The sequence below is a fragment of the Trifolium pratense genome, linkage group LG1 (assembly GCF_020283565.1).
Source record: "Trifolium pratense cultivar HEN17-A07 linkage group LG1, ARS_RC_1.1, whole genome shotgun sequence".
NCBI lineage: Eukaryota > Viridiplantae > Streptophyta > Magnoliopsida > Fabales > Fabaceae > Trifolium > Trifolium pratense.
This window is the reverse complement of record NC_060059.1, coordinates 43032171-43049146: the sequence shown is the minus strand read 5'-3', so window position 1 is coordinate 43049146 and position 16976 is coordinate 43032171. Positions and strand designations below refer to the sequence as shown.

At 30.1% G+C, this 16976-nt stretch overlaps 2 protein-coding genes across 3 annotated transcripts; both read right to left on the bottom strand.

Annotated features, from left to right (window-relative positions):
* Positions 1-1980: 1980 nt before the first annotated feature.
* LOC123894530 (agamous-like MADS-box protein AGL12) lies at positions 1981-2940 on the bottom strand. The gene has a single exon (XM_045944555.1). It carries the CDS (start codon positions 2938-2940, stop codon positions 1981-1983), a length of 960 nt encoding a protein of 319 aa, XP_045800511.1.
* A 4766-nt stretch (positions 2941-7706) lies between these two features.
* Positions 7707-13845, bottom strand: LOC123891702 (GDSL esterase/lipase EXL3-like). Of its 2 annotated transcripts, none has more exons than XM_045941815.1 (7): positions 13608-13845; positions 9478-9687; positions 9159-9289; positions 8737-8973; positions 8374-8629; positions 7998-8284; positions 7707-7807 (listed from the first exon to the last, which is right to left on the bottom strand). In XM_045941815.1, exons 1-6 carry the CDS (start codon positions 13687-13689, stop codon positions 8094-8096), a joined length of 1107 nt encoding a protein of 368 aa, XP_045797771.1. In that variant the 5' UTR covers positions 13690-13845; the 3' UTR covers positions 7707-7807; positions 7998-8093. The 2 variants fall into 2 exon arrangements, with proteins under 2 accessions (XP_045797771.1, XP_045798250.1); XM_045942294.1 differs by having other exon boundaries at positions 8737-8970.
* Positions 13846-16976: the final 3131 nt, after the last annotated feature.

The following is a 16976-nucleotide window of genomic DNA, read 5'->3' as shown; positions in this document are numbered from 1 at the left end:
AACCAATGCGGAATGATATGTTTATGACAGTCTATTGTTTTATGGACTCAATTTAGTTCGGTTGGTTTTTAAAAAGTCATCCGAACCAAACCAAACCAATGCGGAATGATATGTTTATGACAGACTATTGTTTTATGGACTCAATTTGTCTTAAATGAAAACCGCAAACCAAACCAAACCGTGCGGTTTGGGAGAAAAATGACCCGTGCGGTTAAAACTAAATGCGGTTTTTTGCGATTTCAGTTTGGATTTGCTCGGTTTGCGGTTTTACTTTTGCACCTTTATGATGATTATTATAACTCTAGCTATAGAATAGAGGGATTGGGGTCCATTAATCACGTACTATACCGCGTGCTGCAAACAACGACATACATTTACTAAGAGATTTGTACAATTACCATTAAGTTGAATTCAACCACACAACTATGGGAAAAGAGGCAGATACATGTGCCCTATTGTTCAATATTTGCTGTTTTCAGCTTGTCTTTGTCCGAAAGAACAGAACCATTTTGATAATGGATCTATCTAAGATATATCTACTTCATGAAGGGGCTTGAAGACATAGACTAGAGAAGGTGAGAAACTGGGGCCAGGAGAGTTAAATGAAGTAACTTCGAGGGTGAATATAAAATATTTTTTATTTTTATTTTATATAAAAGGGGCCTATAAGCCAAAAGAAGAACAAGTAGATGGAAATGATTATAGGGATATTACTATATATCTCATAACATCAGCTTAGGTCTAAGCACGGTCCTGCTAATGCTATTTTACTTAAAATAGACATAACTGTTAATATATAAAAGTATTAAGTTAATTGTGGATCAGGTTTCAGGTCAACTTATGAAAAATCAATTATAAACGGCTGTATACGAGTGAATGTGAGTTTCTAAAAATTTATATTTTAATAATCGAAACCCCTATGACTCGGCATCTGAACAAACTGAATATATGGACAATCAAAATTGGGTCCAAATTAAAAGATTGCGAATTTTTTCAATTTGACAATTTTCGGCATGACCCGACCGATGTGCAGCCCTACATAAGCTAATAGTAATGTCTTAGAATTTGGTTCATGTTGGCCCAATACTTCTCTCTTCGAACCTTGAGCCTCTCCTATTCATTTTGGCCTTTATTCTTTAATTGGGTCCTAAAAGTTAGTCTCAATAATAAGGAAATGCACCTTAAGTTAGTATGTGAGGAACAATAAGTTTCTAAGAAAATGAGTATACCTAGTTCATCTAAAAAGCAAAACTTCCTAAAAGAAGATTTGAAACAGAGAAAATATCTTGACCAAAAATTAAAAACGAGAGAGAAAAAATGGTTTAATCTTTTCTTTTTTTTTTTTGTTGAATGGCGTTTAATCTAAATTGTTCTTTGCTGCAAATAAGTGAAATTAGCTTTATTTTCATATTGAAAAATCAAGCACACTGCTAGCTGTATATACACATTACTAGCTAGATAATTTTCCTTCTCCCTTCTATGAATTACAACAAAAGATTGATAGTAGCTAGGATTAATCCTAACCGTTTCTATTTTCTACACTAATTTTATTTTGTTGCTAAATAAATAAATAAATATTGAAATTAGAATCTCAAAAAAACATAATAAACCACCATTTCCCTATCATTTATTTCTTCATAATGGAGCATATGTATTTGTAAGAGTAACAAAAAATAAAAAATTACACGAGTCAATATTTGTTCTGTGGCACAAACAAGGAGAATCATAATCCTTCATCAATAGTATATTACTATTACATCAATTCATACATGTAGTGTAACAATTAGATGTCAAATTTAGAGCAATGGTTATAAAACAAATAACAACAAACAAATTTCCATGTAATAACATAGCAATCAATTTTTAGTCAAAAAAAAAAAAACATAATAAGCAATTTGCCAAGTTACATGTTCCACTTAAAAACCAATAAAATAATGATAATGAAGTCTAGAAAACCAAATGTATAGTATATTGTATCGACTACTCCTTTCCATCTATATCATAAAATCCATTAAAGTTGAAATCCATTAGGTTTGGAAGATTCTGATCAAAAGGAAGAGTTTGCATAGCATTATGATGATATGATTGCATTGCTGGTGTATTTCCATTGTAATAGTATGATGATGATAAGTTTTCAGCGTTTTCGGCTCCATCCTTCATTTTTGTATCGATTTTCGGATCATAGGTAACATTAGCATCAACTTGATGAGCCCAATTAGCATCAACATGATTGTAAGGATAAGACTGCACTTGATAGGAACCTTGTGCACTGGAAAACATCGAAGAAGGTTGAGAGCTCATCTGCCCCAATTCAAGTGGCCAAAATTCAAAGGGATTTTTATCACTAATAATGGAGAAGTTGTTTTGCATGAGATTGAAGTAGCTACTTGGATTTGAGGTTAAATAAGGAGTATTACTATTAGGTAATTTATCAACCTTGTGTGATTCAGTTATTGCTTTACCATTATGATCTCCTTTTAGCATATTCATCCTTTGATTGCAAGCATCAAGTTTTGAATCCAACATGCTAGCAAATAACCTCAATTGTTCCTCTCCAAAAGAGTTGAAAGATTCATTCCATGTTGGATACATGACCTTTAGCATCTTTTTGTGCACATTGAAAATCTCAGATTCAACTTTTTTCATCTTTCCCTTGAAATATTCTTGAATATCATAGATCCTAAGACGCCTATCATTTGTTGTATTGTAGTACTTTTGGAGAACGCTTTGTACCTCTGATGGGTCTTTGGGCCATGTTTCAGGTTCTACAAATCCCTGCCCTTGAAAGTTGGGAGCATAGAGAATCACACAAACATCAACATCACAAAGAGTAGACAATTCTTTCACTTTTTTCATTAAACCATTCTTTCTGGTTAAAAATGTTTTCTGTCTTGATTTCTCCTTTTGAACGAGTTTCATAGATATTCTTCCACGACCCATTTTCTATGAACAAAAAAAATATACAATCATGTATTCATAACATAGCAAAGTAAGCATAATTATTCAAAAAGTGAATGCACACATGATCAAATGGAAGCAAGAAAATTGTAACTTAACAAATATGTTTCTACAGGCATGTATGCACAGCCTACACCCTTGGTAACACTGCTAGGTATCACGGCCGATCTCGACTATTTAGAGACCGGTTAAATATTTAAAATTAGCCTCTGATAAATAAATAAATAACATAATTTTTTTTAAAAAAATCACCATCTATTTAAATTGTAAATGATATTAAAAAAAAACACATAAAAATAAATATCATTGTATATAACATGAAAAAAAAAATATAACCAATGGTTAAATTTGATGATTTTTAATATAAAAAGAAGTTGATGATTTGTTTTTCTTTTTAAGTATCAATCAATCCATTATATTATATTAATAAATAAATATAGGATTAGTGGATTAGTGGCTGATTGTGCAACATGTAATAGTTCAACTTTTTAGGGTGTATAAAAAATATAAAAATGGTCTGTTTTAATTTAAAATATTAGACATAAACAAGATTATGCACGAAAAATAGCACTTATTTGAACCAACCTTGCACAAAAAGAAAATCATAGTCTTTCTAATTTAATAACTGACTGGCTAGAAATTCAACCCCTTAAAGCTAGATAAATGAGAATATCGGAGTTCGAATCCCGACCACCTGCATATATAATGCAATGTTTCTATTAACCGAGTTAAACTCAACTAAACTCACATGACTCATAGTCTTCTAATCTATTGACGCACAAATAATATTTTATAATTATTATCGAACTATGTTGTCAAAGCGGAAAATCGGCACGGCGCGGACAACCCCAAAATCACAAACCGGGAAAGACACAAACCGTGATGAGAAGAGAGGAGAAGATCGATGCTGGTGATGAGAGGAGAGGATCGGTCGGTGGTGCCAAGAGAGGAAGGTAGTTCTAGTTCGTACTCTCAAAAACACAAAAACAGTGATGGAATAGAGAGAGAAGAGACGTAACAGGTGAATAACGAAATTCCACAATTATCTTTAAAATTTAAGGGCAAAATTGTCATTTTGTTTTTTGTGCTAGATGCACAATACGCTAATTTAAGGGCAAAATTGTCGTATTGTTTTTTGTGCTAGACGCGCAACTTGCTATCGCGCCCGCTTCACAGAAATATGGCCTGCAACACTTGGGATGGCCCACAACGCCTTTTACTGAATCGGTTGCCTCCAAATTTGAGGCAGCAATAGCGGGCGCTATTGACAACAGAGGGTTCGAGTTGACGAGACAAATATGTGTGGGTCAGCCGGTCAGGGTAACTTCATTAGTTAAAGGACAAAACATATTAGCTCAACTTACTCACGTCAAGGATGAATTTCTTGCCACTATAAAATTTACTTTTGGGTTGTAGAAGTTATTTATTTTGTCAAGGTGGGCCTTGTGGGTCAAAACCTTACCTCGGCCGAATCTTCAACCTTGTGCTGCAGAATTGTTTTTCTTTATTCTTTTGGACAAACAGAAAAAACTGAACTACAAGAATGGTTCTGAAAATAAAATACTAACATCTTTCGTGTCGTGTCGTGTCGTTACTCAATTTCTATTTATCATTCTCAACAAAAATCATGTCAACAATATCATAGAGAAAACAAACAAAATTTTCAAAAAGGAGCTTTCATTAAAATAAAAACATATCATGTTCTATGAGGTGAAACTAATAATAACACAATTTAAACAAAATTGACGTACCAAGTTTGCGACCTTTTTCTGTCTCTTTTCCTTTTCCCCTTTTTTCTCCATTTTTTCCCCTTAACTTATATTTATAGTAAAAAATTTAAGACTATCAACAAACAAAAAAAAAGTGAAAATTTTAGGAGTAATTTTTTTTTTTGGATACCAAAGATGGCCGAATGCCCAAAATTTTAGGATTAATTAATAGTTTAGGAAATAAAATCTACATTATTACTAATTAGGGTAAATCAACGACAATTTTATATTTCCTTTTTAAAATTTTGCATTAAGTGATAAAGATCTGATTTTTTTTTTTTGTCCTCTAGTCTAGTGATTAAAAATTTCACAAATAAATGGAGTGTTTAGGGTTAGTTCAAAAAAAAATTGGAGTGTTTAGGATTAGAACTCCGACTCTACATAATATATGTGATATCCTTATCAACTGAGCTAAACTCTATAATGATAAAGATTTGATTTTTATATTAAAATATACTAATGTTCTAATTACATATAATTTAAGGTTAAATAAATAATTTGTTAACATTGTAAATATCTCAAACTTTATTTGCAGGATTAAAATTTGCTGAAATTTTTTATAATAACTAAAAATAAAATTTAAAATATTTATATGAACTAAAAAAAATTATTCAATCCAATAATTAAATTAAAACCTATTGCTACTTAAGTATTATTATTATTATTATTATTATTATTATTATTATTATCTTAGCTCAGTTGGAATCTATTCGCCTTTAAAGGTGCACTAGACTACTCGACCAAAAAAAGTATTATTATTATTTATTTATTAGCATCATTAATATTATTTTCACATGTAAAGAAAGAAGAAAAAAAGAATGGGGACTTGAGAATTCTAATTGGATGAGTATTACTATGGAGCAATGTTTAAAATTATTTCCAACCCAAAAACAACTTTGTCTTTAAGTATTCTCTGTCTTCTGTTTCAAAAAAAAAAAGTATTCTTTGTCTTAAAAAAAAAAAAAACTTCTAGTATCTTTAGAAGTGATTTTTTTTATTTCTTCTTAAAAATTGTATACAACTATAATGAATGAGTATCTTAAAAAAAAAACAAAGTATTTCTTGATATTGTCATATTAATTAATCATACAAATTGGCTTATAGATTTTTGTAGTAGAGGAGTTACAAGGCTTTTGTAAGTGGCTTCAGTAGGGTGAAAACTGTCCCAAAACACATAATTTGAATCGTTGGAACATGTGGATTCAAAACGGTTGCATAAAAATCCAACCTCTACTTTGCCCCGTACCACAACACCCTTTATCTCCATTGGTAAACCCTGCACACATAAAGTTCGAATCAAGGGACAAAGTTCATGAAATGTCGGTACAGCATAAGAGATTAACTTTATAACCTTATAAAAGCACGGAATTCGACACGGACACCGTGACACAATACGGACATGGACACCGCGACACCGCTAATATAAAAAGTAAGGTTATCAAAACTGGACTGAACCGGCCGGTCGGACCGTGAACCGGTCAAGAAAACGGTTCGGTTTTGAGCAAAAAACGAATAGGAAACCGACCGGCAAAAAAACGCGTGAACCGGGGTCGGACCGGGTTGAACCGACGAACCGGCCGGGCGGTTCAAGCGGTTTTGCAGTTTTTTTTTTAATAAAAAAATAGGGCAAAACGACGTCGTTTTAATTTTATTTTTTTAAAAAAAAAATCTGAAACAAAACAAAGACGTTGTAGGAATAGGAAAGATTTTTGTTTTTCATCTATTTTTCATTTGGTTTGAATTATAAATTTTATTTTATTTTGACTTGTGATATTTTATCTTTTTAATGTGTGAAATTATGAAATATTGAGCAATTATTCATATATATTTATTTATATATTAATTAAAATATATATTTAATTAAAAACGGTTCGACCCCGATTGAACCCGGTCCGACCAATTGAACCTTGAACCGGTGAACTCGCCGGTTCGATGACCGGTCCGGTTCTGACAACCTTGATAAAAAGTATAAGACAACGACACCGCTACATATTTATAAAACATATAAATTGAGAATTAAAATATATACATGTAAATCTAATTTGAGCAAATTATTTCTTAAAAAAAAGTTTTAAAACAAGATATATATGATAGTATTTTACCTTTATTTATGCATCTACTATAGAAAAACTAAAAACATTATCAAGTGGAGAAGTATAGTGTAAATTAAAGTAAAAAAAGTATGAGAAGAAGAGAGCTTCATACAAAATTCCATGTAACATATATATAGAAGCAAAAATTGTAGATTTGGCAAGTACTTCTCACCTTTGTATAAAAAACAACAATAACAAGAAATTATATAATAGAACTCTATTTTGCAATTCATCAAACTACCTATACTTATTACTTAGTAAATTTTAATGAATGTGTACAACTTTTTTACATTCACTGTTCATCCACCAATCACTTTCTAGAATATCTGATATGCGTTGAGATATCATTGAATATTTATGTAAAACATTTTATAAGCTTAGGTTTTAAATCATTTTGCAGATTTTTTACCAATATATGATACTCCATTAATTTCTTTTTAATTGTCACTTTTGACCACTAAAATCTTTAATTATCTATTATAAAAAAAGTCAAATGTATTAAAGTCAAATGTATTAAGGAGTCCTTTAAATTTCGCATTTGTAATAGTTAAGTAAAACTTTTTAGGTAACAAATATGTTCTTTAAGTTTTTTATGTAACAAATCGGTCCTTTAAATTTCTAACTCGTTACACCGTAACTCTTCTTCCATTTATCCTCTCTTCCAATTGGGCCTCGACTTTCTGGGCCTCATGCTTCACATCAGATTGAGTCTCAAATTCATCATAGTTAACATCAGAATTGGCGACCACATCAGCGTTTCTGTAAACGTAGGATAACCGGATTGGAAGAATAATGGTGCAACATTTTAAAAACTTAATGACATATTTATTACCTAAAAAACTTAAACGACTTAACTATATCATTAAGAATCTCAATCTCATAAAACATCTATATCTATATATAAAAACAAGATTGTATAAAATCGTCTGAGCAAGAGTTTACAAAAGATTGATAGCTACTTACGCTTAATCCGTACAACAGAGAGATTTAGCGGAAGCAGATTTCCTGCTGTAACTGCGTTGACGCAGTTACAGCAGCAGCCGTTGAATGTCAATCAATGGTCAGGATTATTTTAATGTATATGTAATATAAACCGTCCGATGATAAATCAATGGCCTAGATCGATTACAGCGTGTAACTGCGTGCATTTATTACTGCAGCATATCCATATCCAGATTTAGCTATTATTATCAATTAATAAAACTTATTTAACTCTTTAAATTTATAAATATTACACAACATATAATGCTTTTATACCTAAATAATTATTCGTTCACAGCAACTTGTGCATGTATTTCTGTAGAATAGGAGCAACAAGTTTTTTGTAAGTGCTTTCAGTAGGATGAAAACTATCCCAGAAAACATAATCCAAATCGTTGGAACAAATTGGATCCAAATGGTTGCACAAATAAGTAACTTCTATTTTGCCTGTGCCACAACACCCCCTGTCTCCAATTTTATATCCTACAAGTTGGCAACAAATAATTAACATATTTTATAGTTCAATTTAGCCTAATTACTATATCAGCACACAAAGTGGAATTTGCAATTACCATATTTTTGATAGTTTAGAATGATATCAAGTATAGGGCTGTAAATATCCATGTAAACAATCTTGCTACTTGGGAAGTCCTGCTTAAAGGAATCAATCCCCATTGATAATTTGTTGTTAAAGAGCACAACTGCGTCATTGTACAATTGAACACATTTTCTTGTTATTCCACCAGCTATTGTTCTTTGAAAAGGCACACACCCAATTGGTGGCACATTGAATACTCCAATCCTCCTTGCACCTAGTTCATATATTTCCTTTCAATTGTATAGAAAAGAAAAAATAATTATCAAATAAAAAAATTAAGTTGTCAAAGATATATATATAACATTTAAATAATTAACCATTTAGCACCATATTTTACCTTGTAAAAATTATAAGCTGAGTTGACTAAAAGGTCAGAGTATGTAGGAAAATCATAGTGCACTTGTCTCAAATGAGTTAAGTAGTATGTGTTAGAAATATCATTGCTTCCTAATAGCACAAAAAAAACACTATTGGCTAAGATCAAGTTTGTTCTATCTTCACCAACAACTCCTTTAAGCCTCACAATGTAATCTTTGAATAAGTCTAGCTGCCCAGACATAGATATAGCTGCCTGCTTATTACATTATAAATAAACAGAGCAAACAGAGTTAGAAAGGAATCATTCATCAAATACTAAAAATCAAACTTCTTGTTTTATTGTTCTTTCCATCACTTTTTGGATGAAAATCTTGGATAACTAGGTCCATGAAGTATAAGGCTATAATAAATAATAGTTTGTTCTTAAACATATGTATGTACCTCTAATTTTGATGTCAAAGGATCATATCCTGCACCACCGGATGCAAAGTTAACGCCCGTGACCAAATCACTAGGATGGAGATTTGGATCCAAATATGCTGCCAAATACTCTTTAATGCTCAATTCTTCAACTGATAGTACAATTTAAAATGAAAACAAAATCAATTCAATTAACATACAAATCTTGGATTGAACTATTTAGTTTTAAGTTATAGGTTCAATAATAATTGGATGAACTACATGTACTTTTTGTTACTTATATTTTGTCATGAAGCTAGGTGTTACATGCATGTATTTTATTGCAAAAAATATAACGTACCTATAAGATCTGATGGAACCTTTCCGTTGCTAAATCTCCCGGTTGGAATTCCTCCTTGAAAATCTTTGCCATATGGAGGGAAATTGCACCTAGAGGGTGTTGTCATGTTGTTATTATTTCCCGTATCCATGATGGAATCTCCAAACACAATCACTGCTGGAATTGAAGCATTTGGTGGCAGTTTCAAAGCAGCTTTTGTTTGGTAGAAAATGTTGGAAAAATATGACATAGAATTATTTCATTAATATAAATCAAAGAAACATTGGTACAAATATATATGATACATAATAAAATAAAAATATGGAATAAAAAGAACTTATCGCATTATTGACTGAGGCGTGCAATGCACTGGGCTTAAGAGTATTTCGCCACCACAGGTAAGTTACCCGGTGCAGTTGGTCTCATAGCTAATACCCTCCAGGATACAACAGTCACTTCTTGCTAGCACTGCACGTGAATTAGCAAGGTCTCATAGAACTACTTTTTGGATGCTCGTGGGAACTTAGTATTATTATATATTTTACTAGTGTCACTTCATTTCCTCTCTTCTTACTCTCTCTCGTTCACCCTTATATATATATACTGATCAGTCTTCCTTGTATATGCAATATATCATTGCTTAATCTTTCTCCCAAGGCAAAACCATAATTAAAATATTTATTAAGATTGATTGAGTATTACTGCCACAATAAAAAAGAAACTGCTAATTGACTAAGCAAATAATAACGTTCATCACCCATCAATATAATAATAACAATAATAATAATAATAATAATAAAATAACTTTAAAATAAATTAATAAAAAATCCAACAATCCCCCACAATTTATTTTAAAGTTTTAGTTTTTAAAATGTTCCCAAGAGCGTGAAAAATCAACGCATAAGCACTAGTGTCTTTTGGACTATGAACTAGCACATAGAGCAAATGAAATTTGATCCACTAGAATGTCGGTGAGATTATAACCTCTATGAACCTCATTCCGTATGTGAAACAGTGACTTCATCACTCACATTGATCTTTCGTCCAAAGTTGTTCAACGCGGTGTGGTGCATTTTGGCCTTGCACCTATTCCTGGATTTCATGAGTGTCTCTAGAAAGTCTGCCCAAGCTTTCATAGAAGCGGCCTCACCTCAACACTCATATAGGTGAATCTATCAAGTGTACACCACAGTCAAGCACACCACTCATTCATGAGCTATAGATTCATTAAGAGAAAAACTCAACCTCCATCGCTGTAGTATACACTATCCTACACCATACTACACCATAGGGATGAACTAAAATAGAAATTGGATAGTGTCTTCTCAAATTGATAAGTGACTTGTTCTTACCCATATGAACATAGCCTTGCGAATTTTCACAATCTATGTTGGGTTACCATCACTCTCAATTTTTGTATTGGACATAAATCCATCCCCCTCGATGTATATATCATCCACTAGTTTCTTGGTCAGTGGGATTATCACAGGATCCTTTATATATATATATATATATATATCACTCAACAACGCGTTGTTTCACAAAATCACAATACATTGACTAAGACGTCTCTTAATCAATATTTCATCATTTATTTTCAAATGTACATCTATGATTTATTATCATAGGCTTACTTAGATAAATTCTAAGCAACAACATCTCCACTAAGAGAGAAATTAAATCTATATTTAGATTTATTGGTACAGGTCTACTTGAAGATTTTCAAGTGACAACACCCCCACATTTGGTAGAATTAAATTTCCAAACAAATTATTTATCCAAGTCTACTTGAAAAAATTCCAAGCGACAAACCCCCACATTGGAAAAATTAATCCACGCAAATATTTATTTTCTTATTGAAAGTTTTATTAATCATCATTGTATTATTCTAATACAATGGATACTCCACAATATATATATTTTTCTATATTTCATAATATCTCTCAAATATTAAAATCTTGGGCTCAAATACGCCAAATGATTTTTCAATGCATAACAGATGCAGCTGTCTTTTCTTTGAATAGGGAGAGACTCAATGTTGCCAAATTTTCAATATTGCTATGCTTCAGTTGCAAACTTACTGCATCACTCAAATTATCATTAGTGCACACAATAGATATTAGGCAAAAATAATCTTTCATGATAAATAAAATTTTAACACACATTAACTTTAATTCTCAAATATAAATATGCCCCCATATCAAAATATATTTCACACAAATTCAAGTGAACATCAATTTAATTTCTACTCAATAAAATTTCAACCTTAAATCTATTATCAATTTTGCACAATTAAATCAATAAAACTATTGAGGGCAAATAATATTGAAATACACAAACAAGCACAATGAAAACTCAGACACGAGCGTAAAGAATTACACAAACTTTTATTTATATTTTTCCATCAATTTATATTGATCCAAACATTACACTTTATTACAAATAAAATACATGCATCCATATACTTCTCAATTTACTAACAATAGAGAACACAATTAAGTAATATTTCACATTAAACTAAAATTTTCCAAATAGATATATTTTCACACATAAATTATTATATTAAACATGTCATGATAAAATTCTTATTATGAGTTGTATAACCCACACACTTTCACACAGATTAAACAAGTGCACATACATATATCATCTTGAATTCACAAAAGCCAATTTCAAAATATAAAATACTAGAAACTCTAAATATGTTAACATGATAATAAACTCAATATAAACCCCCCCTTATTTTGACAGTTGCATATTGATAAAAAATAATAATAACGTGTCATATTGAAAACAAATGACACAGAAATTCGGCATAAAAAAAAAAAAAAAAATTACTTCAAGTCAATACACAATTTTATAAGCACCGAACAAAGCAAAACGAGTAACAGCTTGAAATTCATAAAATTACTATATCACTAAGCATATTCAAAACAAGTTCACAATTTGAACATATCATTTCCACAAAAAATTAAGTACTCATATCCACCGATTCATAGCATATGTACAAATAAGGCACTCAAACATATGGACATGGTTTGTAACTAACACAAATAAATCATCCTTAAATAAAGAGAATTAAATAAGGTAGAATAGATAGAACCTGGATAAAATATATATATGAAGATACAACTTTCAGAAACTTATTCACCATTTTCCCGTAGCATCAGGTTAACCAAACTCCAGATATATTGCCCACAATTTCAATTTTAACTAGTGATAAAAATCAACGCAACATGACACTGATGGGGATGACTATTCTCAAAACCTTTTAAGCACCATGTAGACAAGCATATACTGGAACTCCTAATTCCCACAATATTCTTATTACAGGTATCTATCAAGACCAAAATTTATTATTGTATCACCAATCGAATATAAAGGCAAAACAGAACATAATAAAATTTCTCCACTACTGATTGCACCAATCATTTTTCATTAGCAGCCCTATAAACAAATCTCAAAATAAAATTAGTAACATACTTTATAATAATAATAGTAATAATAATTCTATGCCAATTAAAAAATAAATACTCTTAAGATTGTTGGAAAAATATGACATAGAATTATTTCATTAATATAAATCAAAGAAACATTGGTACAAATATATATGATACATAATAAAATAAAAATATGGAATAAAAAGAACTTATCGCATTATTGACTGAGGCGTGCAATGCACTGGGCTTAAGAGTATTTCGCCACCACAGGTAAGTTACCCGGTGCAGTTGGTCTCATAGCTAATACCCTCCAGGATACAACAGTCACTTCTTGCTAGCACTGCACGTGAATTAGCAAGGTCTCATAGAACTACTTTTTGGATGCTCGTGGGAACTTAGTATTATTATATATTTTACTAGTGTCACTTCATTTCCTCTCTTCTTACTCTCTCTCGTTCACCCTTATATATATATACTGATCAGTCTTCCTTGTATATGCAATATATCATTGCTTAATCTTTCTCCCAAGGCAAAACCATAATTAAAATATTTATTAAGATTGATTGAGTATTACTGCCACAATAAAAAAGAAACTGCTAATTGACTAAGCAAATAATAACGTTCATCACCCATCAATATAATAATAACAATAATAATAATAATAATAATAAAATAACTTTAAAATAAATTAATAAAAAATCCAACAGAAAACAGCTAAACATAATATAGTCAAACGGAAGAGAAGTGCAGTGCAAATTGAAGTGGAAAAAGAATAAGTTGGGAACTTCATCATTAAGAGAACAATATATAGAAATCTTAAAAGGTTCTATATATTTTTGGTTAGTTTGTCTTTCCCCTTATATAAAGTACGATAGTAATAATTAGCAAAGAACAAAAATTTGAAGCCTCTTTGTGTTTGAGATCATAACAATAGTGCTAATTAGCTAAAGTGTACTCCCTCCGTCCCAAAATATAAGTAAAAGTTGGTCAACAAAAGTGAATGTATTTGGTCCAAATCTTTAACCAAATACATCAAGTTTCTTTGACTCATTTTTGCTTATATTTTGGGACGGAGTAGTACGTATAGTGAGTAGGAGTGTAAGCGGATCATAAAAAATCAATTATACCAGCAAATTAAATTGAGATTTAACCGATCCAGTTTGGTTTAGATCAAAAACTGAATCGAATTGAACAAAACTCAACTAATTTGGTTTGGCTTTCGGATTTTGATTTTGAATACTATTTGTATAATCTTAATTTTTGTTCTAACCCTTAAGACTATTATTAATTTCTATAATGTATGTACGATTGCATTGCATGTGCATGCATTTAATAGGTTCTGCCAACTTGAACACTTAGTGAGTGCAACATTTCATGTAACCACAATTGGGTTGGTAAAGGGGACCTACTCTGGATTTATCCCTGGCTGGCTGGAAAGAATGTGAACAACTATTCCAATGTTTTGAAAATTAATTTTATCTTTTTAGTTATACTTTTTTCGGTTCTTTTTTAAAACACATTTTACTTTTTAGATTAATCGAATAACTAATATATTTGATATTATATATTATAGATAGATACATTAATTATTCAATTAATCTAAAAAGTTAACGGTCTCTTATAAAAAAAGGAAAATGTTAACATGTGCACCAAAGACACATGTTAAGGAAGCAAAAATAGAAATAATATATTAAAATATGTGTATTTAACTTCTTAAGCATTAAATTTTTTTTTTAACAATAAATGCAATTTTTTATATTTAGAACCTTAACATGTGCCTTTTATGCACATGTTAACATGACCCATAAAAAAAATCGGAAAAAAGTATCGGCATTGAACAAATTGACTACAATGTATTTACTAAATGTGGGATGGGTATTTTGGTATTTTAATCTCAAGAAATCAGCTGTACTTCATCCACAACTAAAGTAGAGTTTATTGCAGTTGAATCATCTTCTTGTGTGTGTCAGACAGTTTGGCTCGGAAGAAGCCTTTTTGGCAATGCATGTTGCACAAGTCACCGATTCCATTATAACGAATATGAGTTTTACAAAATTAATCGTTGAATTGAAAGTTTATATCATATAGATCATCTATCATTTTTTTTGAAAAAATTGAAAATCATTTTATATGTTATTGAGACCCGTCAAAATTAACGGTTTATGAATTTTTATTAAATACCATTAATTTTTATGAGTTTTAATAACATATCAAATAATTTTTAATTTTTTTATGGATGATCTATATAATATAAATTTTCAATCAAACTCCGACAACAGTACTACATATTCAACACTCACCCTCATGTCTAGTGTGGTCCTGGGTCAAATGGCCACATTGCAATCGTTAATTAACCTGACTCTGATACCATGTTAAATATGCTTTGATCTCAATCCCAAAAGTTAATTCATATGTGATATTGCTCTCACATATTTATACAAATGAACTTTACTAATAATAAAGTTTTTTTTAATAGCTAGTAATAAATTTTTAGATAAACTAATCAAAGCTTAACCAAAAAATAATCCTAATAACCAAAGCAGCATTAATTTGCCAAGATTTTTTTTTTGGGTACAAATTTGCTAAGAGTATTTAAGTTGTAAACTTATAATTGCACAAAATAATAAAAATAATGATCCCCCAAATAATAAATACTCCGTCCTTTCGTGTTCCTTTATAAGTATTGTTTTTTACCATCGTGCAGTATTCAAATAATCTACTTTGATCATAAATTTTAATTAATATATAAAACCAAATTTAGTAAATAAGATATTGTTTAATTTGTCTCGACGAATATTTTCAAAATATAAAATTTTCATCTTTTTATAATAGATAATTAAAGATATCAGCGATCAACGTTGTACATTAACATATATACAGTCAAAAATGACACTTAAGAAGGAACGGAGGAAATAATGTTGTTTCTTTATTTGACACGAGTAATGTTGTCAAATGGAGGGAAATGGCACCTAGATGGTGTTGTCATGTTGTTATTATTTCCCGTATACATAATTGAATCTCCAAACACAAACACTGCTGGAATTGAAGCATTTGGTGGCAGTTTCAAAGCAATTTTTTTACCTATTTTTATTGTTTTGCGGGGGTTTAGAATGATTGTATGAATTGATTGCATTTCATCATTTCATGTGCATGCATTAAATAGGTAGGAATTATGAGTAATCATTAATTTCTAGAATGATTGTATGAATTGATTGCATTTCATGTGCATGCATTAAATAGGTTCCTACCAACCTGAAGACTGTGTTTGGCCTGACTTAATTTTGACTTATCTTATCTTTAAAGTAAAAGTAGGGTCAAACACTATTTTATTAAAGCTCTTAAAATTAAAAGACACTTATTTTTTATGAGTAAAAACTAACTTCAAGATAAGTCAGAAATATCAACTTTAACATGACTTTTTCGGAACTTAACATGGGGTGACCAACCTTCGAAACTTGCTGGGTGCAACATATATAGTACACGTTTTCTCTTTATTATTTTTAACTTAATTAATCAGACTATGTTTTTTATTTTCATAGTATTGAATATTTTACCTAAGTATTATACTGTATTTCCATTTATTTCTTTTTGTTTCATCTCGTTAACTTTCTTTCTTTGTTTTATTTGACTCCATAATTTAATATAATCTTTTATATGATAGATTTATTTAATTTTTAATTTTTCTATGATAATTTTAATAAAATTAAGGATTAAAAATTTTTGATCCATAAAAATATAACAAATTTAGATTAGTAATAACACATACTGTAATGTTCTCAACCTCTCAAAATTGTTCGTTTTGTACATTAGAAATAAAAATGAAACAAAAAATTTTAATACACAAAAAAATTCTATTTTTTTATGTACTAAAATTAAAAAAAAAAATCACCTTATTTTTAAAGACGAAAAAAAATATATCGCTAAAATCAACACATTTATAAAATAATATGCAAACAAATTACCACTTAAGTGTATCAATTAAGTTGAAAATAAATAACAACTTCCAAACAACTTTAACATTTTTTTTCAAGTTCTTATTTTTAACTTTACTTTTAAAGTAACTTTTAAATCATAAAAAAG

Coding starts and splice junctions, on each gene's coding strand:
- LOC123894530 (XM_045944555.1), bottom strand. CDS start 2,940: ATGGGTCGTGGAAGAATATCTATGAAACTCGTTCAAAAGGAGAAATCA.
- LOC123891702 (XM_045941815.1), bottom strand. CDS start 13,689: ATGATGAAGTTCCCAACTTATTCTTTTTCCACTTCAATTTGCACTGCA. Junction 9,688..13,607: donor GACTATATTATGTTTAGCTG/TTTTCTGTTGGA, acceptor ATTTTTCCAACA/TTTTCTACCAAACAAAAGCT. Junction 9,290..9,477: donor GGTTCCATCAGATCTTATAG/GTACGTTATATT, acceptor TTGTACTATCAG/TTGAAGAATTGAGCATTAAA.